The sequence below is a fragment of the Bufo bufo genome, chromosome 1 (assembly GCF_905171765.1).
Source record: "Bufo bufo chromosome 1, aBufBuf1.1, whole genome shotgun sequence".
NCBI classification, from domain to species: Eukaryota; Metazoa; Chordata; class Amphibia; order Anura; family Bufonidae; genus Bufo; species Bufo bufo.
The window spans coordinates 606157524-606181668 of NC_053389.1; the positions used below are offsets into that span (position 1 = coordinate 606157524).

At 43.1% G+C, this 24145-nt stretch overlaps 2 protein-coding genes across 5 annotated transcripts in view; one reads left to right on the plus strand and one right to left on the minus strand.

The window, feature by feature from the left end:
• TMEM266 (transmembrane protein 266) overlaps positions 1-16921 on the plus strand; it is a 66720-nt gene extending 49799 nt beyond the window's left edge. For 3 of the 4 annotated variants that reach the window (XM_040413603.1, XM_040413602.1, XM_040413604.1), the window contains exons 9-11: positions 8672-8734; positions 15767-16235; positions 16430-16921. In XM_040413603.1, coding sequence (XP_040269537.1) covers positions 8672-8734; positions 15767-16235; positions 16430-16565 — 668 coding nt within the window. In that variant the 3' untranslated portion in view covers positions 16566-16921. Of the gene's footprint in view, positions 1-8671; positions 8735-15766 lie in introns of all 4 variants that reach the window. The other variant, XM_040413605.1, reaches the window with a different exon arrangement.
• Positions 16922-22456: 5535 nt separating this feature from the next.
• The window catches only part of ETFA (electron transfer flavoprotein subunit alpha), a 58135-nt gene continuing 56446 nt past the window's right edge, over positions 22457-24145 (minus strand). Inside the window, exon 12 of the mRNA XM_040413606.1 lies at positions 22457-22631. Within this exon, the coding sequence (XP_040269540.1) occupies positions 22593-22631 (39 nt within the window). The 3' untranslated portion in view covers positions 22457-22592. The remainder of the gene's footprint in view (positions 22632-24145) is intronic.

Here is a 24145-nt window from a genome sequence, read left to right on the forward strand (position 1 = left end):
TGGTTTTTCATGGTTCTCTATTTAAGTTGCGCAGGGTGTAGCAAAAAAAAAAAAGAAAAAAAAAAGAAAGTGTATACATAATTAGATAAACTAAACTAGGGTTGGAGTCCCTCTCTCGCTCTGTAAACCACTGAGGTGGGAGAGAGGCTCCACCTTTTTATTATGCAGGTTTCCTGTCCCTGGAACGGATCCCCTCTGTGGTGCTGTCGTGGGGTCTGGAAAATCTGATTACCGGTGAGTGTAATCATCATTTTCAGGTTGTTGAAACCTCACAATTAGCACCAAGAAGGTTTTTCCATGGTCAAAATCATCCAAACCACATTTGTTCCCAATTCTGGGGTGGGATCAAGAACTGAACTGTTTGGCTGTGTCTCCTTGCATGAAGGCGTTAAGTTAGCATTGACAAGAACATAATAAAGTGGCCCATGTGTTGATGTGTGTGTGTGTATGTATGTATGTATGTATGTGTATGTGTATATATATATATATATATATATATATATAGAGAAGGGTGTATATAAAATTACATGTTCCTTGTCTATGGGTCACTGGTGATGAAAGGGTAAAGGAGTGCATTGCTTTATGTGGTGGCAAGTGTGAATTATAGATGAAAACAGTGGAAAGACTGAGCAGCAGATAGCTGTGCATGATTGGTATAGCCTAACAGCCCACAGCTACTCTCATGCTCATTCTAAACTCTTACATTAGCTCACGGCCCTCCCTTGACTCCAGGCAATTCAGCCTCAACACGGCCAAAAAAGCTTTTAAACCTCAGCCCAGAACGGGAAAGCAGACTCATTCCGTCTCATTGTCATCTTTGATTGTCTTCAGGATGCAGAGAAGTTCGAAGCGGTGGTTTGGTTCATTTAAAGTGGAGAAAATGTTGAACAGAAAACATCTGTTTGTTTCACCTGTAAACCGCAGAGTGCTGTAGAAAGCCCGCGTGTTCCCAGAGGACTGTGGGATATCTGGCTCTCTGGGAAACGGGAACGTTCCTGAAACTCTACAGATTATTTTTTTTAGTTGATAAACCACAAGCCTAGTGAGTAACACTCCGTTACCAGTACCCAACTTGTGGAGCGCTGAGGCACTTACAGGCGATAAACCACAGGCGTTGCTGAGAATGCTTTTTGACCAGCACTAAACTCTTCATGCCTGGTAATCTTGGAGATGGGGAAACGATTCTTTACCATGGCTCAGATTAGGAAATCTGAAACAAATCGAAGCAGAATGAGGGCTGCAAAGTAATGTAAAAACAGATCACATGTCAGATGACAATATAAAAGGGTTTATGTCAGTTATACCTGCAGAACACCACAATATATCACCGTAGTAAATGACTGATTTACTGGTATTTAGACCATGGCTCTGTCCACCATAATCAGGACTGATTATGTGGTATTTAGACCATGGCTCTGTCCACCATAATCAGGACTGATTATGTGGTATTTAGACCATGGCTCTGTCCACCTCATCACCCTAGGAACAAACCTCTCCTCTTAAGCTGATGTGGTGAGGTCAAGTGACAGGAACATTCACCAAATGAGGTGTACGGTATTTCACTGTCCTCAACATGGTAACATAGTACATAAGGCCGAAAAAAGACATCTGTCCATCCAGTTCGGCCTGTCATCCTGCAAGTTGATCCAGAGGAAGGCAAAAAAAAACTTTGAGGTAGAAGCCAATTTTCCTCACTTTAGGGGAATAAAAAATTCCTTCCCGACTCCAATCAGGCAATCAGAATATCTCCCTGGATCAACGACCCCTCTCTAGTAGCTATAGCCTGTAATATTATTACACTCCAGAAATGCATCCAGGCCCCTCTTGAATTCCTTTATTGTACTCACCATCACCACCTCCTCAGGCAGAGAGTTCCATAGTCTCACTGCTCTTACCGTAAAGAATCCTCTTCTATGTTTGTGTACAAACCTTCTTTCCTCCAGACGCAGAGGATGTCCCCTCGTCACAGTCACAGTCCTGGGGATAAATAGATGATGGGATAGATCTCTGTACTGACCCCTGATATATTTATACATAGTAATTAGATCTCCCCTCAGTCGTCTTTTTTCTAACGTGAATAACCCTAATTTTGATTATCTTTCAGGCTACTGTAGTTGCCCCATTCCAGTTATTACTTTAGTTGCCCTCCTCTGAACCCTCTCCAGCTCTGCTATGTCTGCCTTGTTCACTGGAGCCCAGAACTGTACACAGTACTCCATGTGTGGTCTGACTAATGATTTGTAAAGTAGTAGGAATATGTTCTCATCACGGGCATCTATGCCCCTTTTGATGCAACCCATTATCTTATTGGCCTTGGCAGCAGCTGCCTGACACTGGTTTTAGCAGCTTAGTTTGCTGTTCATTAAAATTCCTAGATCCTTTTCCATGTCAGTGTTACCGAGTGTTTTATCATTTAGTATGTACAGGTGACTTTCATTATTCCTTCCCATGTGCATAACTTTACATTTATCAGTGTTAAACCTCATCTGCCACGTATCTGCCCAAGCCTCCAATCTATCCAGATCCCTCTGTAGTAGTATACTGTCCTCTTCAGTGTAAATTACTTTACACAGTTTACTGTCATCTGCGAAAATTGATATTTTACTATGCAAGCCTTCTACAAGATCATTAATAAATATATTGAAGAGAATAGGGCCCAATACTGACCCCTGAGGTACTCCACTAGTGACAGTGACCCAATCTGAGTATGTACCGTTAATAACCACCCTCTGTTTTCTATCACTCAGCCAGTTACTTACCCACTTACAGATGTTTTCTCCCAGTCCGAGCATTCTCATTTTATATACTAACCTTTTATGTGGTACAGTGTCAAATGCTTTGGAGAAGTCCAGATATTCGACATCCATTGATTCGCCGCTGTCAAGTCTAGAACTTACCTCCTCATAGAAACTGATTAAATTAGTTTGACATGACCGATCCCTCACAAAGCCATGCTGATATGGCGTTATTTGCTTATTTCCGTTAAGATGCTCTAAGATAGCATCTCTCAGAAAACCTTCAAACAGTTTACCCACAACAGATGTTAAACTTACCGGCCTATAGTTTCCAGGCTCTGTTTTTGGACCCTTTTTGAATATTGGCACCACATTTGCCATGCGCCAATCCTGTGGGACATTCCCTGTCAGTATAGAGTCTGCAAATATCAGAAATAAGGGTCTGGCTATGACATTACTTAATTCCCTTAGGATACGGGGGTGTATGCCATCCGGTCCTGTCGCTGTTGTACTTCTTCCTGGGTCAGACAGGACACTTTTAATGGCGAATTTATTTCAACATTCAGCATGTCATCTGACAGTTTATTTTCCTCAGTGAATACACTGGAGAAAAAAATATTTAACAGCTTTGCTTTCTCCTCGTCGCTCTCTGCGAATCCGCCCTCATTACTCTTTAAAGGGCCGACACCTTCAGGTTTATACTTTTTAACATTTATATAATTGAAGAACATTTTAGGGTTAGTTTTACTCTCTTTGGCAATTAATCTCTCGGTCTCTAGTTTGGCCGCTTTTATTTGTTTTTTACATGTTCTGTTTTTTTTTCCTTATAGTTTTTCAGTGCTTCCGTGCTACCCTCCTGTTTTAGGGTTTTATATGCTTTCTTTTTGTCATTTATTGCTTTCTTTACAGTTCTATTTATCCACATTGGTTTCTTTTTGTTCCTTAACCTTTTATTCCCATAATGAGATTTTAGGATGTTTTTAAAGACATCCCATTTTGTGGCTGTATTTTTATTTTTGAGTTAGTTAGGCCTATGGCCTCTCTTAGTTGGCTAAATTTAGCTTTTTTGAAATTTGGTATTTTTGTTCCTCCCTGTAGAATCGCTCTTTTGAATGATAATTGGAAGGTTATTACTTTATGGTCACTATTTCCCAGGTGTCCACCGACCTGCATGTCTATTGTTCTGTCAGGACTATTGGTTAATACTAAGTTCAGTATGGCCATCCCTCTAGTCGGGTCCTGAACCAGTTGGGAGAGGTAATTGTCTTTGGTTATTGCCAAGAACCTGTTTCCCTTATGAAATATACAAGTTTCAGTTTCCCAGTCTATATCTGGGTAGTTGAAGTCCCCCATAATAACCACCTCATTATGATTTGCCGCCTCGTCTATCTCGTTTAGTAGTAGATTTTCTGTGGACTCTGATATATTAGGTGGTTTATAGTAGACTCCTATTAGTAATTTATTGTTGTTTTTAGCTCCATGTATCTCTACCCACAGTGACTCCACATGTTCATGTCCCTCACTTATATCTTAACGGAGCGTGGGCTTTAGACAGGACTTTACATAAAGGCAGACCCCTCCCCCTCTCCGGTTTTGACAATCCTTTCTAAACAGACTGTAACCTTGTACATTAACTGCCCAGTCATAGCTATCATCCAGCCATGTCTCAGTTATTCCCACCATGTCATAGTCCTCCTCACACATCACTAATTCCAGTTCACCAGTTTTATTAGTCAGGCTTCTGGCATTAGTATACATACATTTGAGAGGTTTATGTATATTTTTTACCCTACACCTTTCCTTCTGAACTGTTCTAGTCCCTCCTTCCATTCCTCCCCCAGTCTCTATCTGCACTATCTTCCCCTTCTATAGTGTAATTTCCCTCCCCCCCAGTCCCTAGTTTAAACACTCCTCCAACCTTCTAGTCATCTTCTTCCCCAACACAGCTGCCCCTTCCCCATTGAGGTGCAGCCCGTCCCTACGATAGAGCTTGTAGCCGACAGAGAAGTCGGCCCAGTTCTCCATGAACCCAAACCCCTCCTTCCTACACCAGTTCTTGAGCCACTTGTTAATTTCCCTAATCTCCCGCTGCCTTTCTTGTGTGGCCCGTGGTACAGGTAGTATTTCGGAAAATACTACCTTTGAGGTCCTTGGCCTAAGCTTTTGACCTAAATCCCTGAAATCATTTTTAAGGACTCTCCACCTACCCCTAACTTTGTCATTGGTTCCGATATGGACCATGACCGCTGGATCTTCTCCAGCCCCTCCCAGTAATCTGTCAACCCGATCCGCGATGTGTCGAACTCTAGCGCCAGGAAGACAGCACACTGTTCGGTGATCACGGTCTTTGTGACAGATTTCCCTATCTGTTCCCCTAATAATGGAGTCTCCCACTACCAGCACCTGTCTGGCCTGCCCTGCTCTCCTGGTCCCCTGCTTACCGGAGCTGACATTCCCCCGACTGGCAGAGGAAGTGTCCGGCTGCGCAGTGCCGTCTCTGGACTGATATCCCACTCATCTGCCAAACGTGCAAACTTGTTGGGGTGTGTCAGATCAGGGCTAGCCTCCCTGGCACTCTTCCCTCTACCCCGCTTTCTAACTGTTACCCAGCTAGCTACCTCACTTTCCTCAGCCTCCTCTCTGTCACCCTCCCCCTCATCTACCCCAAAGAGTGCTTGCTCGGTGAGAAGCAAACTCTTTTTTGCAAATTGTCAATGCCTCTCAGTGTTGCAACTTGCCCATTTAGAGACTCGATTAGCGATTCCAAACGGGTAATTTGCTCACATCTTGAACAAAGAAATTCACCCTGGAACGGCTGTTCCAGGACTGCATACATCATGCAAGATGTGCACTGGACTGCGTTGTCAATTGTGCAACACATACTAAATGGGGATTATACCACAAAAGCAAAAAATACAATACAATGTAGTAATAAGAAACTGGCTAATTGCAGTCCCTGAATCTAAAGTCCCACACTTAATCAACCACGCGTCGCGGTCAAACTCGCGTTATATATCTCCTTATATAAATATAAATGCAGCTCACTACACCAGCCTGGTTTGTTTCCCCTCTGGATTCAAAACCACCATACTGACCTCTATTTTGCCCTGCTGTGTATTAAGGGGGTCATTTACTAAGCTAAAATACGCCTAAATTAGGTGTATATTTTAGGAGCAGATGGCGGCGCAACGGTGAGTTGCTCTGCTATCTGCAACTTCTCTCCACACACGCCAGTTCTAAAATTGTGAGCTGGGAAGGGGACGGTCTGGCAGGCCTGCGCCTCTTCATTACTCTGGCGGATCCACTGCCAGCTATGGGGCTTTATTCTTAATAAATTTGCCCCTAAGTGCCCAGTTTGTACTTGGCTACTGCTATGGTGTTGTCAGTGCACATAGTCTGCCTAGCCATCATGACCACACGTATGTTATATTATTTGATGCCCCCTTGAACATTACCGTACAGATCATTAGGTGTCTTCTAATGCATTGTATAGGCAAGTGATATACTTATATTGAATGTAAAGTAGTTATACATGTGGACAGAGAAAAACACACAATGGTCATTTTTGTTAATCTCTTCCATCAAGTTTGTAGTGTGTTTTTTTAATATCTTGCGCATGTGCAGTGCCGGCATAGTGTTCCTTCCCTGTGCTGGCATCAGCCTCAGAGAAGGAACTGCGCATGCGCGAGCTCGCGCACTTCGAGATTACGGCGATCTGACTTTGTGAGCAAGGAGGCGATTCGTGGATACAGGCTGTGCTGGGCTCCTTCACAGGGGGGCGTGGCTGGGCTCCAGAATGGTTAGTGCAGCCCCTTGGGCTCCTTACCAGGCTGATTTACATATATATAAAATAATTTTTTACACTCAATAAAACCACACAGAGCTATGGGACAGGTATATTGCGGACATGCTAGCGGCGTTCTAGCCGTGCATGTCTGCATCTCTATAGGGTAAAAAGAGGTGACAGGATCCCTTTTAAGGCCTCATGCACACGGCCGTTCCGTTTTTTTGTGGTCCGCAAACTACGGATCCGCAAAAAAACGGAAGCCGCCCGTGTGCCTTCCGCAATTTGCTGAACCGAACGGGTGGCCCATTGTAGAAATGTGTATTCTTGTCCGCAAGACGGACAAGAATAGGACATGCTATATTTTTTTTGCGGGGCCACAGAACGGAGCAACGGATACGGACAGCACACTGAGTGCTGTCCGCATCTTTTGCGGCCCCATTGAAGTAAATGGGTCCGCACCCGAGCCGCAAAAACTGCGGCTCGGATGCGGACCACAACAACGGTCGTGTGCATGAGTCCTTAGGATAACAACAGACTGTCCATATTCCTTACAAGGCCGACCATCCCCCCCCCCCCCCCCCCAGGCAACGACCAACGATCTTAAAGGGGTTATTCGACTTTTGGACAATTTTTGCCAGTCCTCTGCCGTGTGTTGCACCTGTTTTGGCGGAAAAAAAAATAGGAAATCATACTCTCCTGCTTCCCACCACTGGCTCCGTTCAGCAGTATTCTGATTTCAGAATATAAAAAAGAGGACAACCCCTATAAGCACTACCAAACATACAGGAGAATACAACACTGCATACCTATTATATCCAGTGACATCCCCACTAATGTACTAAATGTAAAGATGCAGCATCACTAACTGTTCCATGGAGCAATTCCAGTTTTCAATAGGTGGCAGTGCCAGCAGTTAGGCTCCAGCCTGAGAGCCCCAAGTCAACCAGATAAAATAGAAGAATACCGCAGCACGCGCTTGTCTCCTTCTTCAAAATAGTTGAGTGTTTATTCACCAAGACAAAGGCAACGTTTCGACTTCCAACAGTCTTTGTCAAGCTTTGATTGAAAACGCAATCTCCACTGATGTAGATGCCCTCTCTACCCATCTTCATTTGGCTCAGACCACCATGACTACTTATTTCAGTCGCATCTCAACTGTGTGGATTTGGCCACAGAGACATATTGGGTGTCTCACTTTTTTTCAATCATAGTCTCCCACCTTCAAAAAACACAAACTCCCCATCCTGGTGCCCCAACAGTGTTATCTTGTTGTTGCCCCCAAATGCTATATTGCAGAAATAATAGTGCCATACAGACAGTACCCCTGAAATAAATTCTGCCACTAAGAGTGCCCTTAATAGTTGTAGTGCTCCTTTATTGTGACCCCAGTTTTAAAAATGTCCCCTAAGGTGTCTCCAGTATTAAAAGTGCCCTGTAAGTGGCCAAGTAAAAAAGTAAATCTAATACTTGGGACTCGAGTCCCATTCCATGCTGCTGTGTAGAGTGCCGGCCACAGACCTCTTACGGAATGTGTCCTAAAATACCTGTATCCTAGCAGCAGGTGGTCCTGCAACCCAGCACAGATGATCGTGAAGATGTCATTGCTTTGCAACTGCCTTGTACACTGCCTCATAGACTTCAGGCTTGGTGGGCTGTGAGGGGTGGACGGTGGGATAGGGAGCCATTGGCGCAGTATTCAACTGTATCGCTGTCCTGAGTTTCCTGGTTGGGTCTATGGCCATTCTGCCTATTCAAGTGAGTATCCACCTGTTGCATCTGCTCTAGTGCCTAGTGTGAAATCTGCAATAATTCAAAATTTTATACATGAATAGTCACATAAAAATGAATAAAAAAGAGCAATAATATTGTTAAAAAAAAACTGAGATGGAACTAAGCACCGACCACCAAATGGTGCACGAGAGCTACAGAATCAGCATAGCACAGCAAGGTATGCGGTCTCCCTAAGTAGGACACAGCATACCTTGCAATAGGAGCTAGTGAAACAGTAGATCACTGGCCCGCTCCGCTGTTTCCCGGCCACCTGGTGGCCAGCTTTTAATCCCATCTTGCCTTAGTAACGCCAAGATGATACAACCCTTTTAAATAGTACATTTTCTGATGATACATTCCCTATAATTTTATTTTTCAGAAATGATTATGAAGGACGACATGAACAATTATATAACTCAGTATTATAATGAAGCCAGTAGCGGTAAGTTTGGCTTGCTTGTCATATTATAAGGTGTTTGGTACATATAGAGTAAAATGATATATCTAGTCATCAGGGGTGTTGCTAGGGTCTCAAAAGATTTGGTGCCCAAGCCCCAATGCATATGTGTGTCAAATAGATACATTCTGCTCTATCACACATACAGGAGAATACAGCACCACATACCTCTTACATCAGTGATGTATCCTCTGATGTAGATGTTCCCATTCCTCATCTTCTTTCGGTAGCATCTCGTCTCTGCAGAGTTTGCCTCAGAGTCTTCACTTTTTCATCCTCCTCCTCCTGGTTTTTCAACAGTATTATCCTTTACTACCCCCCAATACTGTGCCCACCAATTTTGCCAAATCCTAAACTGAAGAAATGATAGTCCCACCAATAGTAGTAAGTCTCTCCTAAAATACCCTCATTAGTAATAGTGCCCCCTACAGTGATGATGCTCTCCAAGAGTGACCATTAGTTGTCGTGCCCTCCATCCCCAGTAGTAATATGGCCCCTCCATAAGTACCCCCTGTAGAGCCCCAAGTAAATATAATGATCCAGTCTAGTACACCCAGTAATTATAATGCTCCCTACAGTGGCCCCAGTAAGTATAATGCCCGCTTAAATGCCCCACTAGTTATAATTGCCCCAAATAAGTATTATGCCCCTCTGTGAGGGGACGAAAAGTAAAAAAAAAAAAAAAAAAGATTCCCCACTCTCCGCCATCTGCGCTGGGGCGTTTGCAATGAAATGATCATGCTGTATGCGTTCTACTGTTTCATAGTCCTAGTGGCCTATGAAAGTGTACGGCTGGGCAGGGAGCCATTGGTACCGGTGTCCCGCTGCAGTAATTCAACGGTATTGCTGTCCTGGGGACGGTTATACAGTTGTATAGCCGGTGGTTAGAGTTGAGAGAAATTGTGTTTTAAGTTCAGCGTCTAACGTTCGGGTTATCAAAGTATCCCGTTATGGATTCCGCTACCACGGACCATAACGGGATACTTCGATAACCCGAACTTTAGACGCCGAACTTAAAACACAAGTTTGCACAACAAAAGCGGTGGTCACTAGGTTCGGGGGCCTGGACAAAGCCCTGGATGTTTTGACCTAGCGCCAGCCCTGCTAGTTATTCAGTCTGCTCCTGCACATATTGTTCTGCAGTTTTTAAAGCCACTTAAATCTGATTAAGGTCTTATGCATTAAGGCACGCAGAGTCCCTGTGGCTTAGTACTACAAAGCTGTAGGTCTTTTATGTGCTGCTCCCAATAGCACTATATTATATCAGTACTTCTAGGGGTGACCCCCCCCCCCCCCCCCCAGTGTATGATGGATCATTAGGAACCTGATCCCACCTCGGTATGCCTCTATGTGAAATAATATCATACATAGATATAATAGGGCCCTAAAGAATGAAAGTTCTTTAAAAATCTGGTTGAACATCTGTAATAGACTTGTGTGCACAAATGCTAATAATGGGTGGATATCTGCTGGTTTTCTTGGTACATTACCACATCTGTGCTGTGATTCAGGTAGTCGGCCTTTGTAACCAGTCTGTCTCAGAAAACCACATTGCAGCATCAAGTGGCTGCTATCTCCATGACTGTGACCTCTCAGGACACAGATGTCAGCGGGCGCTGCTCCACAATCAGGCCCAATTGTAAAACTGCCAGTTCTAAATGAGAGACAGAAACCTGAGGTCATTTTACACCATAACTATATTAAAGCCTTCTCATCAGTGTGTCCTGATAGTATCATACAGGGAAGTCTGCAGGCTTCAGCTGCCGCCTAGTAGGGGACAGCAGCAGATCTCTGGAATGGCACCACTTGAATGAAATTTTGAGAGCATGTACTGTATTTCCATGATTTTGACCAAAGGATTACATTTTTTGTGTTTGCCTGGAGTGACGGTTAAAGTTTTATTGAGATGCATTTGTACTACATAACGTAAAGGGAAGCAGCAGTCTTTTTTTTTAATTTTTTTTTTATGTTTTTAACTTAAAGGGAACATGTCACAATGAACATGAGGTCTGAGCTGCAGGCAGAATGAACAGAGCAGATATATATATAGTTTTATAGGAAAAGATTCAGTATAAGCGCTCATGCACACGATCGTATGTATTTTGCAGTCTGTAAAACACAGATCCGCTAAAACTACGGATGACGTCCGTGTGCATTCTGTATTTTGCAGAACGGAACAGCTGGCCCCTGATAGGACATGTTCTATTTATTGTCCACATTCCGGACAAGGATAGGACTGTTCTATTTTTTTGCAGAACGGAAACGGAATGCACATGGAGTAACTTCTGGTTTTTTTGGGGGGTTTTTTGCGGACCCATTGAAATGCAAAACCAGACGGTACACTGAAAGAAAATATGTGTGCATGAGCCTAAGGCCTCATGCACACGACAGTATTTTTTCACGGTCCGCAAAACAGGGTTCCGTTGTTTCGTGATCTGTGTCCGTTTTTTTTCCAATGTGCCTTCCTTGATTTTTGGAGGATCACCAGACATGAAAAGTGAATAAAACAAACAAAAGTTTGCCTTGAAAATGATAGGAAAAAGACGGACGCGGATGACAATCTTGTGTGCCTCCGTGTTTTTTCACGGACCCATTGACTTGAATGGGTCTGCGAACCGTTGTCCGTGAAAAAAATAGGACTGGAAACACGGATCACGGACGACAAACGGTGCATTTTCCGAGTTTTTAAACGGACCCATTGAAAGTCAATGGGTCCGCAGAAAATCACGGAAAACGGAACAACTGACACGGAAACCAACAACGGTCGTGTGCAAGAGGCCTAAACCTGTATTTGTCTCATTAATATTCCTGCTCATTCTGGGCTTTGAAGTCCAGGAGTTGGTCAGCCTTTCCTCTATGACTATGTATACGGAGATAGCTGTCAATCACTGCTAGGACCGCCTCCTTGACCAGAATGAGCAGGAATTTTAATGTAGTTTTACTGAATCTTTTCGCTATAAGGGCTCGTTCACACGACCGTATGTCTGTCTTTTTCAGTGTTTTGCGGGCCGTTTTTCCCAGATCCGTTTTTTTTTTTTTTTTTTAGTAGGGTTTCCGGTTCTGTTCCGTTTTTCCCTATGGCATATATAGTATACATTAATTACATAGAAAAAAAATTGGGCTGGGCATAAAATTTTCAATAGATGGTTCCGCAAAAATGAAACACATGCAGAGTACATTCCGTATGTGTTCAATTTTTTTTGCGGACCCATTGACTTGAATGGAGCCACGGAACGTGATTTGCGGGCAGTAATAGGACATGTTCTATCTTGGAACGAAAATACGGAAACGGAATGCATACAGAGTACATTCCGTTTTTTTTTTTGTGGAACCATTGAAATGAATGGTTCCGTATACGGAACACAAAAAACGTTCGTGTGAATGAGCCCTAATACTGTATATCAATCTGCTCAGCTCCTGCTCCCTGCAGCTCAGACACCATGGTGAACGTGACAGGTTTCCGTTAAAGAAAAAAAATCGTAAATCTTTCAGAAATCTGGGGAGTCCTGCTTTGCATTAAACATTGCATGGCAGTGTATGATGCACATGTACTGGGTCAGCTGCAAGTGCCATAGCAGACCCCGGCTTGTGCTGCAAAAAAAAAACACATCTGCAAAATGGGTCCGCATCCGTTCCGCAATTTTGCGGAACTGGTGCGGACCCATTCATTCTCTATGGGGACGGAATGGATGCGGACAGCACACAGTGTGCTGTCCGCATTTGCGGTGCGTGGCCCCGATCTTTGGGTCCGCAGCTCCGCAAAAAGATAGGACATGTCCTATTCTTGTCCGCAGCTTGCGGACAAGAATAGGCATTTCTATGGGGGTGCCGGGCTGGTGTGTTGCGGACCCGCAACACACCACGGACGTGTGAATGCAGCCTTACATAGCTCTGCCTACATAAAAATAAATGTTACAGCTTACAGCGAATCGTGACTTGCTGGTTTTTCCCATTCCCGCACAAAGTGATAAGTTAACGAGTAAAGGCACATTTACACTGTGCCAATGACCAACTATTGGGAAGGATGCGCTCCTTCGACAAATGAAGAGCTGCACTTACATGCTGTGATCACCTCCACTGTATGTGGACAAGCGATGACTACTGCGATCGATCATCCTCAGATTGACTTCTCCTGGGCGGCAGATCACTGCTGCCCGCAAGCGAAGATCGAGCTGTCTGCACCTCATTTCTCCCAATGGACGAGCGTTTTGTTTGTTCATCTGGTGATATGCTCACCAGCTAAAAAGACTTAGCGGGAACACTGACTGCCATTATCAAAGAAAATCCCATCTTGTATGTATTGTAAGTGTCAGGAGTGTGAGATTACAAGTACGGATATTGTAAAAAGATGAATGCTATGTAAAATGGAGCAGTTTTGAGCAACAGTAAAGTATAAACATTAGAAAATACTACACAATAAGTGTTCATTAACCCCTTCCTGACTTCCTCTGTACATGTACAGTGGATGTTGGGTCTTTAAAGATGATGCCTGCTCAGTAGCTAAGAACGTTCCGTAGCCATTGGGTGCCTGCTGTTTTATACAGCAGACACTCAGTAGCAGTTTGTGATTGACGATAACGCCAATAATGAACTTTTAACTCCTCAGATCCTGTGGTCAATTGTGACTACAGCATCTGAGTGGTCAATTACTGGGAGCACTGTGCTTCCAGTGTCCAAACAGCTCCCCTGCGGCAAAACTCTGGTAGCCGTTCAGCTGTTATGGCAGCCTCTGGCATTTTAAAGGCTCAGAGGCCCGTCATAGTGAAGTTGAAGTGATAGAAATGTTGTGAATCTCCGTTAGGCTGCAATGGTAAATCGTTGCTGTCTATGGGAGAAGCGATCACATGTTAAACTTTACTAGAGGAACTAAAAATAAATGTAAAAAAAAGTGAAAAACTTTAATATATATAAAAAAAAAAATCTAAAATCACCTGCTACCCTTTTCCCCATTTAAACAATAAACAACAAAAAATAAAGACCTTTTGGTATCGTCACATCCCAAAATGAACTAGTAAAATATAAACCATTATCCCGTATAGTGAATGGCGTAATGGGAAAAAAAAAAAAAAAAAAAATGGCCACTTTACCTCCCCAAAAATTGAATAAAAAGTGACCCTTATGACTCCCCATGAGAGAACTGCATTTTTATTTATATATGCAAATTTCTAACTGGAGCATTGAGGGACTGGCCAGAGCCCTCGTAGCACCAGTTTGATACACCTCCTTCAGGTTCAGTGCCTCCCCCTTTCCTCTGGATAGACAGGGCTAGTCTTAAGTGCCTGCTGCACTGCTAGCACCGACCAGCAATTAATTCCCAATTATTATTTTTTTTTACCTCCTACCATGCCACTGGTGAACTGTAAAGGACAGACAGTTTCTCTCTTTATATAAATTTTGCGTAAAAAAAAATGCCCCCATATTGAAATTCCTGTCTACACAATGTAATATTTTATTAAATTCCTCATTTACTCTTTTGGGCGTTTCTCTCAAAGATGCAGCCATTGGAACTGCTACATAGTATAAATGCCAGTTGGGAATTGCTAATTCGCCCTTTCCCACTGGGCACTGTGAGTAAGGGCTCATGCACACGACCGTATGCCCTCCGAGATATACGGTTCGTGAGCGGGCCATATGTCCTGGAGCGGCATACATAGTGCGCACAGCATCATAGGTTACTATGATGCTGTGCACATCTGGCCACCCATAGGATATTATGAGTGCCCGACAATAGTTCCCACGGGTGGCTAGATGTGCACAGCATCATAGTAACCTATGATGCTGTGCGCTCGATGTATGCCACTCCAGGACATATGGCCCGCTCACTGACCATATGGTCATGTGCATGAGCCCTAACTCATACCAATCCTTGAATGCCCGTTCTTCTAAATTGGGTCTCTAGTAAGTGAATCGATCACTTTACAATATCTGAGTTGTTTCCATAGGGCAAATTTCTTAGTGACATTAAAGAGCTATTCCAGGATTTTAATATTGATGGACCATCTTCCAAATAAGGCTACTTTCACACTGCCGTTTCTGGGTCCACCTGTGAGATCCGTTTCAAGGCTCTCACAAGCGGCCCCAAAACTGATCAGTTCAGAATGCATCAGTTTACCTCCATTCAGTCTCCATTCCGCTCTGGAGGCGGACACCAAAACACTGCTTGCAGCGTTTTGATGTCCGTCTGACGAAACTGAGCCAAACGGATCCGTCCTGACTTACAATGTAAGTCAATGCGGATGGATCCGTTTTTACTGACACAATATGGTGCAATTGAAAACGGATCCGCCTCCCATTGACTTTCAATGTAAGTCAAAACGGATCAGTTTGCATTATCATGAACAAAAAAAAATAATTAAATTTATTTTTTTCATGGTAATGCAAACGGATCCGTTCTGAACGGATACAAGCGTTTGCATTATAGGTGCGGATCCGTCTGTGCAGATACCAGACGGATCCGCACCTAAACGCAGGTGTGAAAGTAGCCTTAGCTATCAATATCTGCACTTTAGGGGTCCAAACACAAAGTCTGACACACCTTACTCTGTCCACCGTGTAGTAGATAGAGCTAGTTACTGCAGTGGGAATGATGGGTGTTGGATGGCCTATCCGAAGGCCTCATGCACACGACAGTTGTTTTTCTCGGCCTCCGTTGCGTTTTTTTTTGCAGATAGGATGGGGACCCATTCATTTCAATGGGTCAGCAAAAAATGCTGATAGTTCATCCGTTTGTGTTCAGTGTCCGTTGTCCGTGTTTCCCTTCAGCAAAAAAAATAGTGCATGTCCTACTTTTTTCACATTTGCAGATAGCCATTTATTACAAGGGATCTGTGGAAAAAAAACGGATCCTCAAAAAAAAAACAACTGTCGTGTGCATGAGGCCTAAAGGAAAGGCCATTAAAATCCTGGAATATCCTTAAATTTATCATGGTGCACAAGCCGGCTCCAGAGAAGGAACGGATGTTGTGCTTGATAAATGCAGTTGAAAAGTTATGACCTTTCTCAATCTGTTTCCTGCAGAAAGTGGAGTTCCTGGGACATGTATTATCACTACAGCAGCTATTGATGTCCATCATCACCCCAACATTTCCTCTGACTTGTACTCTGCAGAAGTACCATTCAATGCAGAACAGGCCAGCAACTCCAGCAGTATTACCTCAGTGAGTGGATCCAGATCTTCAGAGAGCTCAGAAACACTAGCACAGAGTATTAGCAGCCAAGCATTCTGCTCCTCCACAGACTGCAGTACCAGAGAGGAATCCACAGAATACTGTCCTCTGGCTCAAACCATCAGAAATCGAGTGAACAAAACCGCTGTACAGGAACTTTTATCCTCCCTTTCTGACGACTCTTCCTTCATTCAGAAAGGGCTAGATCCCGCCAACTTACACCTCAGCAATCCTGCAGGTTTACATACAAGAAGTCCTAGACACGGGCTAAGTATCTGCAACAGGGTGAACCGGGAGGGCTTTGGAGCGTTCCACGACAGGTCAGTGATTTCACTCAATCTGCCTCTTTTAGACAGTAAACCTATCAATACAGAGTTAAAATAAAGCAGAGCCTTAGATTTATACCTCCTCAGCGAAATGCATTAGATTCCTCCAAGCCAATAGCCATTTCTGCTGCCATCAAGGCTATAACTTTAGGAGCATTGTATAGAGCTAAACATGAAATCTTATCCAGAGATCACCCAGTCCAGCGGGATGCCAGTCACTGTGCTACTGCTGTACTGAAGCCAAATGGGAACCATGTTCATCAGAAGCCTAGACTCATCGTTCTCAGGAGATGTAAGAAGAGTGGCTGCTGGACCTCACCCTAGAGTTTACAAGACTGGTTCATTAATGCATGCATTTGTGTACAGTGAACTTTGCTACAAACCACAGAAGTATCAGCAGGTATGACCACATAGCTGCAATCTTTCCTTTACTCATCACTACAGATTTTCTACAAATGCTGCAATATTTTTTAATGCACAATGAAGTTTTGGCAGTTCTTGGAAATGCAAGAAATAAAATAACCTGTACGAGTACATACATAGTTGTCTTTTTTCAGTATCCACTGCTGTCACTTGGTTTGCATCATTAAAATGGTTTTTAGTAAGTCTTAGGCCTTATGCACTTGACCGTATTTTTAGTCCATGTCCAATCAGCACTTTTTGCAGATCGCACCCAGACCCATTTATTTCTATGCATCCGTGCTGTAAATTATAAAATATCTCCTATTAGTTTTTATACAGTGGGTCCCAGGGAAAATGCAGGATGCACATGGACCGCATACATATTTTGCGCACCGCAAAATGAATGGATGTGCAGCAGGCCTTAGGGTATGTTTATGTGCAGTTTGTGCTGGAAAACAAAAACTGATGCGGAATCCGCTTCAGAATTCAGTCTGAAGTTTCATTGAAAACTGAAGCGGAAAAAAGCATTTCATGAGTTCCTATGCGGATTCCCTCATTCATTTATTGAAGAAGACCTGCATGCATTTTTGGCATGGAGTATGTGCCGAAAATCCGTACTAGGCTACTTTCACACTTGTGTTTTGGCTTTCTGTTTGAGATCCGTTCAGGGCTCTCACAAGCGGTCCAAAACGGATCAGTTTTGCCCTAATGCATTCTAAATGGATAAGGATCCGCTCAGAATGCATCACTTTGCCTCCGATCAGTCTCCATTCTGCTCTGGAGGTGGACACAAAAAAACTACCTGCAGCCTTTTGCAGTCCGCTTGACGAAACTGAGCCAAACTGATCCGTCCTGGCACACAATGTAAGTCAATAGGGACGGATCCATTTTCTCTGACACAATCGAAAGCAGATCAGTCTCCCATTGATTTTCAATAGAGTTCATGACGGATCTGTCTTGGCTATGTTACAGATAATACAAACTGATCCATTCATGTCTGATGCATGACGGATTCGCCCAAAACACGAGTGTGAAAGTAGCCATACTCTGTAGCTGGTTTCACACACACTTTTTTTTCTGGTGTTTATGCAGTTTTAGATGGCTGGCATTTTTTGTGTGTTTTCAGGCTTAAAAAAAATAAACTCCAGCTCTAGGGAAGAGAAGTCTGAGTCTATTTTCGCAAATGGGCTGTATAGAAAGTAATATCAGGGTCCTAACACACACTTTTTTTTACTGGCTTTGTATATTGGCTTTTTTTTCTAAATGGCTGTGTGCACAGATTTTTCTCAGGCTCTACAGTGAAAGATGTAGACACCAGAACGTTTTTGAAAAGACGAGAGATGCCACCTAATTAACAAAAATAACTGTCATATTATCCACTGACCTCCACCCAACATCTGGAGCTGGCACTTTTACTGTGCAAAAAATGCCACTACAAAAGCAAAAGTACAGCAAAAATCTATGTGAAAGAAGCCTTAAAGGAGTTGTCTGAAGAGGATCGGCCAGGCTTGTAAAAGAAAGCAAAAAAAAAAAGCTCAACTTGCCAGCTAAAGAGCCCTCTGTTCAAGAGCTACAGGTCTGGTCTCAGTTGGACCAGAAGTGATGACGTTACATTTATCTTTCATGTGGAGGGAACTTTAGCAAGTGAGTTAAAGGGGATATCCCATGACTAATGTAAAAAATAAAAATCGGACATCATACAGTACATGACAATTTCTTTCAAACAAAGCTAGAACCAGCCCTGGACCTCACATGGATCCAGGGATCTCCCCAGTCATTGCTCTGCTAGATTGTGTCTCATCTCTCCCTATCACAGCTCAGGAGGCTGTTGAAAGATAAAACTGAGCATGTGTGGCCTTCTTAATGAGCCGGTCAAAGAAATAAGAAATTAACCTCCTCAGGACCGCCGTACGCAGGATTGCGTCTTTGCGGCGGCCCTGCTCTTCTGGGTGGACGCGGCGGCGCGTCCTCTCGCGAGACGCGAGATTTCCTGTGAACGCGTGCGCAGGTAAGAGAGTGGATCTCCAGCCTGCCAGCGGCGATCGTTCGCTGGCAGGCTGGAGATGTGATTTTTTTTTAACCCCTAACAGGTATATTAGACGCTGTTTTGATAACAGGGTCTAATATACCTGCTACCTGGTCCTCTGGTGGTCCCCTTTGTTTGGATCGACCACCAGAGGACACAGGTAGCTCAGTAATATGTTGCACCAAGCACCACTACACTACACTACACTACACTCACCCACCCCCCCTGTCACTTATTAACCCCTTGATCACCCCATATAGACTCCCTGATCACCCCCCTGTCATTGATCACACCCCTGTAAAGCTCCATTCAGATGTCCGCATGATTTTTACGGATCCACTGATAGATGGATCGGATCCGCAAAACGCATACGGACGTCTGAATGGAGCCTTACAGGGGCGTGATCAATGACTGTGGTGATCACCCCATATAGACTCCCTCATCACCCCCCTCTCATTGATCACCCCCCCCTGTCAGGCTGCATTCAGATGTCCGTATGATTTTTACGGATACATGGATCGGATCCGCAAAACACATACGGACATCTGAATGGAGCCTTACAGGGGGGTGATCACCCCATATAGACTCTCTGATCACCCCCCCTGTCATTGATCACCCCCCCTGTAAGGCTCCATTCAGACATTTTTTTGGCCCAAGTTAGCGGAAATTTTTTATTTTTTTTTTCTTACAAAGTCTCATATTCCACTAACTTGTGTCAAAAAATAAAATCTCACATGAACTCACCATACCCCTCACGGAATCCAAATGCGTAAAATTTTTTAGACATTTATATTCCAGACTTCTTCTCACGCTTTAGGGCCCCTAGAATGCCAGGGCAGTATAAATACCCCACATGTGACCACATTTCGGAAAGAAGACACCCCAAGGTATTCCGTGAGGGGCATATTGAGTCCATGAAAGATTGAAATTTTTGTCCCAAGTTAGCGGAAAGGGAGACTTTGTGAGAAAAAAAATCAATTTCTGCTAACTTGTGCCAAAAAAAAAAAAAATATAGAACTCGCCATGCCCCTCATTAAATACCTTGGGGTGTCTTCTTTGCAAAATGGGGTCACATGTGGGGTATTTATACTGCCCTGGCATTCTAGGGGCCCTAAAGTGTGAGAAGAAGTCTGGGATCCAAATATCTAAAAATGCCCTCCTAAAATGAATGTGGGCCCCTTTGCGCATCTAGGCTGCAAAAAAGTGTCACACATGTGGTATCGCCGTATTCAGGAGAAGTTGGGCAATGTGTTTTGGGGTGTCATTTTACATATACCCATGCTGGGTGAGATAAATATCTTGGTCAAATGCCAACTTTGTATAAAAAAAAAATGGGAAAAGTTGTCTTTTGCCAAGATATTTCTTTCACCCAGCATGGGTATATGTAAAAAGACACCCCAAAACACATTGCCCAACTTCTCCTGAGTACGGGGATACCAGATGTGTGACACTTTTTTGCAGCCTAGGTGGGCAAAGGGGCCCACATTCCAAAGAGCACCTTTAGGATTTCACAGGTCATTTACCTACTTACCACACATTAGGGCCCCTGGAAAATGCCAGGGCAGTATAACTACCCCACAAGTGACCCCATTTTGGAAAGAAGACACCCCAAGGTATTCCGTGAGGGGCATGGCGAGTTCCTAGAATTTTATATTTTTTGTCACAAGTTAGTGGAAAATGATGATTTTTTTATTTTTATTTTTTTCCCTTCCCTTAAGTCTCATATTCCACTAACTTGTGACAAAAAAGAAAAACTTCCATGAACTCACTATGCCCATCACGAAATACCTTGGGGTGTCTTCTTTCCAAAATGGGGTCACTTGTGGGGTAGTTATACTGCCCTGGCATTCTAGGGGCCCAAATGTGTGGTAAGGAGTTTGAAATCAAATTCTGTAATAAATGGCCGGTGAAATCCGAAAGGTGCTCTTTGGAATGTGGGCCCCTTTGCCCACCTAGGCTGCAAAAAAGTGTCACACATGTGGTATCTCCGTACTCAGAAGTTGGGGAATGTGTTTTGGGGTGTCATTTTACATATACCCATGCTGGGTGAGAGAAATATCTTGGCAAAAGACAACTTTTCCCATTTTTTTTTATACAAAGTTGGCATTTGACCAAGATATTTATCTCACCCAGCATGGGTATATGTAAAATGACACCCCAAAACACATTCCCCAACTTCTCCTGAATACGGAGATACCACATGTGTGACACTTTTTTGCAGCCTAGGTGGGCAAAGGGGCCCACATTCCAAAGAGCACCTTTCGGATTTCACCGGCCATTTATTACAGAATTTGATTTCAAACTCCTTACCACACATTTGGGCCCCTAGAATGCCAGGGCAGTATAACTACCCCACAAGTGACCCCATTTTGGAAAGAAGACACCCCAAGGTATTCGCTGATGGGCATAGTGAGTTCATGGAAGTTTTTTTATTTTTTGTCACAAGTTAGTGGAATATGAGACTTTGTAAGAAAAAAAAAAAAATCATCATTTTCGGCTAACTTGTGACAAAAAATAAAAAGTTCTATGAACTCACTATGCCCATCAGCGAATACCTTAGGGTGTCTACTTTCCGAAATGGGGTCATTTGTGGGGTGTTTGTACTGTCTGGGCATTGTAGAACCTCAGGAAACATGACTGGTGCTCAGAAAGTCAGAGCTGCTTCAAAAAGCGGAAATTCACATATTTGTACCATAGTTTGTAAACGCTTTAACTTTTACCCAAACATTTTTTTTTTTATCAAAGACATGTAGAACAATAAATTTAGAGCAAAATTTATATATGGATCTCATTTTTTTTTGCAAAATTTTACAACTGAAAGTGAAAAATGTCATTTTTTTGCAAAAAAATCGTTAAATTTTGATTAATAACAAAAAAAGTAAAAATGTCAGCAGCAATGAAATACCACCAAATGAAAGCTCTATTAGTGAGAAGAAAAGGAGGTAAAATTCATTTGGGTGGTAAGTTGCACGACCGAGCAATAAACGGTGAAAGTAGTGTAGGTCAGAAGTGTAAAAAGTGGCCTGGTCTTTCAGGGTGTTTAAGCACTGGGGGCTGAGGTGGTTAAGTGGCACTATACAGATAAATTTTATTGAGTAACTCAGTAGCTATACAAATTTTTTAATTACATGCAATTACAAATGTATTCAGATCCAAGTGCTGGTTTGAAAACTGTAGACTATTTTTCGTGGGACAACCCCTTAGGCTTATAAAATAAAGGGAAAAAAAATATAGCTCAGTCTGCTTCCCTGAAGATATGAACTGTTGGACAAGACTTAAAGAAGCTGCTGTATTCAGGTTATTAAAAAGTGTTAAAGATCCTTAAAATACAAACCTCTAGTAGAGCTGGGACCTTTGTCGTATTGGTGGTTACTGGTAACTGCATCATCTACAAGGGCTCACGCAAATGGTCGTAGTTTTGGTCTGCATCTGATCTGCGTTTTTTTACAGATCGGATGCGGACCTATTCATCTCAATGGGGCAGCAAAAGATGGAAACATCATCTGTAAGTCCGCTCCACAGCTCTGCAAAAAAAATAGAACAAGTCCTGTTCTTGTCCGTTTTGTGGACAAGGATAGGAAATTTCTGCAGGTGTAAAAAAATAAAAAAATAAATGGTGGCATACACTGCCAGTATCCATGTTTTGCAGATCGGAAAATGCAATCTTGTGCATGAGCCCTAATGAAGGTCCACGGCTAGATCACAGCTGTCCATTTGTCTCGGTTGGTCATCTTGCTGATCCACTACAAGCAGTAACAGCCCTCACCACAAACATCTTGCACAGCTGAAACGTTAGCATTGGAGTTTAATACAGTCGTAACATTCATGATATCATTAACACTGTAAGAATCTTATACAGTGTTCTGTGGTGTAGGATTTACTTTTTACAATTAATTACATGGCAACAGTTCCATTGAATATCTTTATTTTTTCTTTAGAAGTTCAGTCATTTCTGGTACCACCTAAAAAATGAAATCAAAATATACACTGTTAAAGATAAGAAACAATGGTCCTGTTCACACTGACCTCTTCAAGCTGCCAGAGAAATCCACAGACAGACAATCTAAGGCTACTTTCACACTAGCGTTGTTTGAATCCGGCGTTCAATTCCGTCAACGGAACTGCCCGCCGGATCCGGAAAAACGTGTGAAAACTGATTACATTTGAATCCGGATCAGGACTTTGATCACAATGAAAAAATGCATTGGAAAAAACAAATCCGCCATTTATGGACTAACATTTTTTTTTCAAATTTTTCGGGTTTAACATGCAAAAGCCGGATCCGGCGTTTTCAATGGGAAAAATGCCGGATCCGGCATTCAGTCAAAGTGTTCCGGATTTTTGGCCGGAGGTAAAAAATACAACATGCTACGGTTTTCTGAAAAGCCTGATCAGTCAAAAAGACTGAACTGAAGACATCCTGAACGGATTTCTCTCCATTCAGAATGCATTAGGATAAAACTGATCAGTTCTTTTCCGTATTTGAGCCCCTAGGACGGAACTCAGTGCCGGAAAAGAAAAACGCTAGTGTGAAAGTAGCCTAAGGCTGGCAATTAGTTTTGAGCGAAGTGAGCTTCGGAATAAGGCCTCATGCACACGTTTTTCGGGTCCACATCCGAGCCGCAGTTTTTGCAGCTCGGGTGCGGACCCATTCACTTCAATGGGGCCGCAAAAGATGCAGACAGCACTCCATGTGCGGGCCGCATCCGTTGCTCAGTTCCGAGGCCCCGCAAAAAAAAAAAAAATATATATATATAGCATGTCGTACTCTTGTCCGTTTTGCGGAGAAGAATCGGCATGTCTACAATGGGCCGCCCGTTCTGTTAATTGCGGAAGGCACACGGACGGCTTCCGTTTTTTGCTGACCGCAAAAAACTTTCACAGTCGTGTGCATGTAGCCTAATACTGTATGGAGATCCGTCCATGCATGGTAAACAACTATAAAAAAAAAAAATTCAAACCAAACTCTGTTTCGGTTCAGACTGGTACCTCAGAACCGAAGCAGAGTTAGGTTTTAAAGTGGTTTTCCACTTTAAAAATCAATTACCGAAATTATTCAATGAAATCACGCACGACTTTGTGAATAACTAGCTTTGGCTCATCTATTAGACTGTATGGAGACGGCTCTCCGTACAGTATTAATCCGAAGTTTTCAAAAAAAAAAAAAGCATCCGAAGCTCGCTTCACTCAACACTACTGGCCATACATTTAGGGCTCATGCACACAACAGTATGGCTTTTTCAGTGTTTTGCGGTCCGTTTTTTACGGATCCGTTGTTCCGTTTTTTGTTTCAGTTGTGTTTCAGTTTCCGTTCCGTTTTTCCGTATGCCATATACAGTATACAATAATTACATAGAAAAAATTGAGCTGGGCATAACATTTTCAATAGATGGTTCAGCAAAAACAGAACGGATACGGAAGACATACGGATGCATTTCCGTATGTGTTCCGTTTTTTTTTGCGGACCCATTGACTT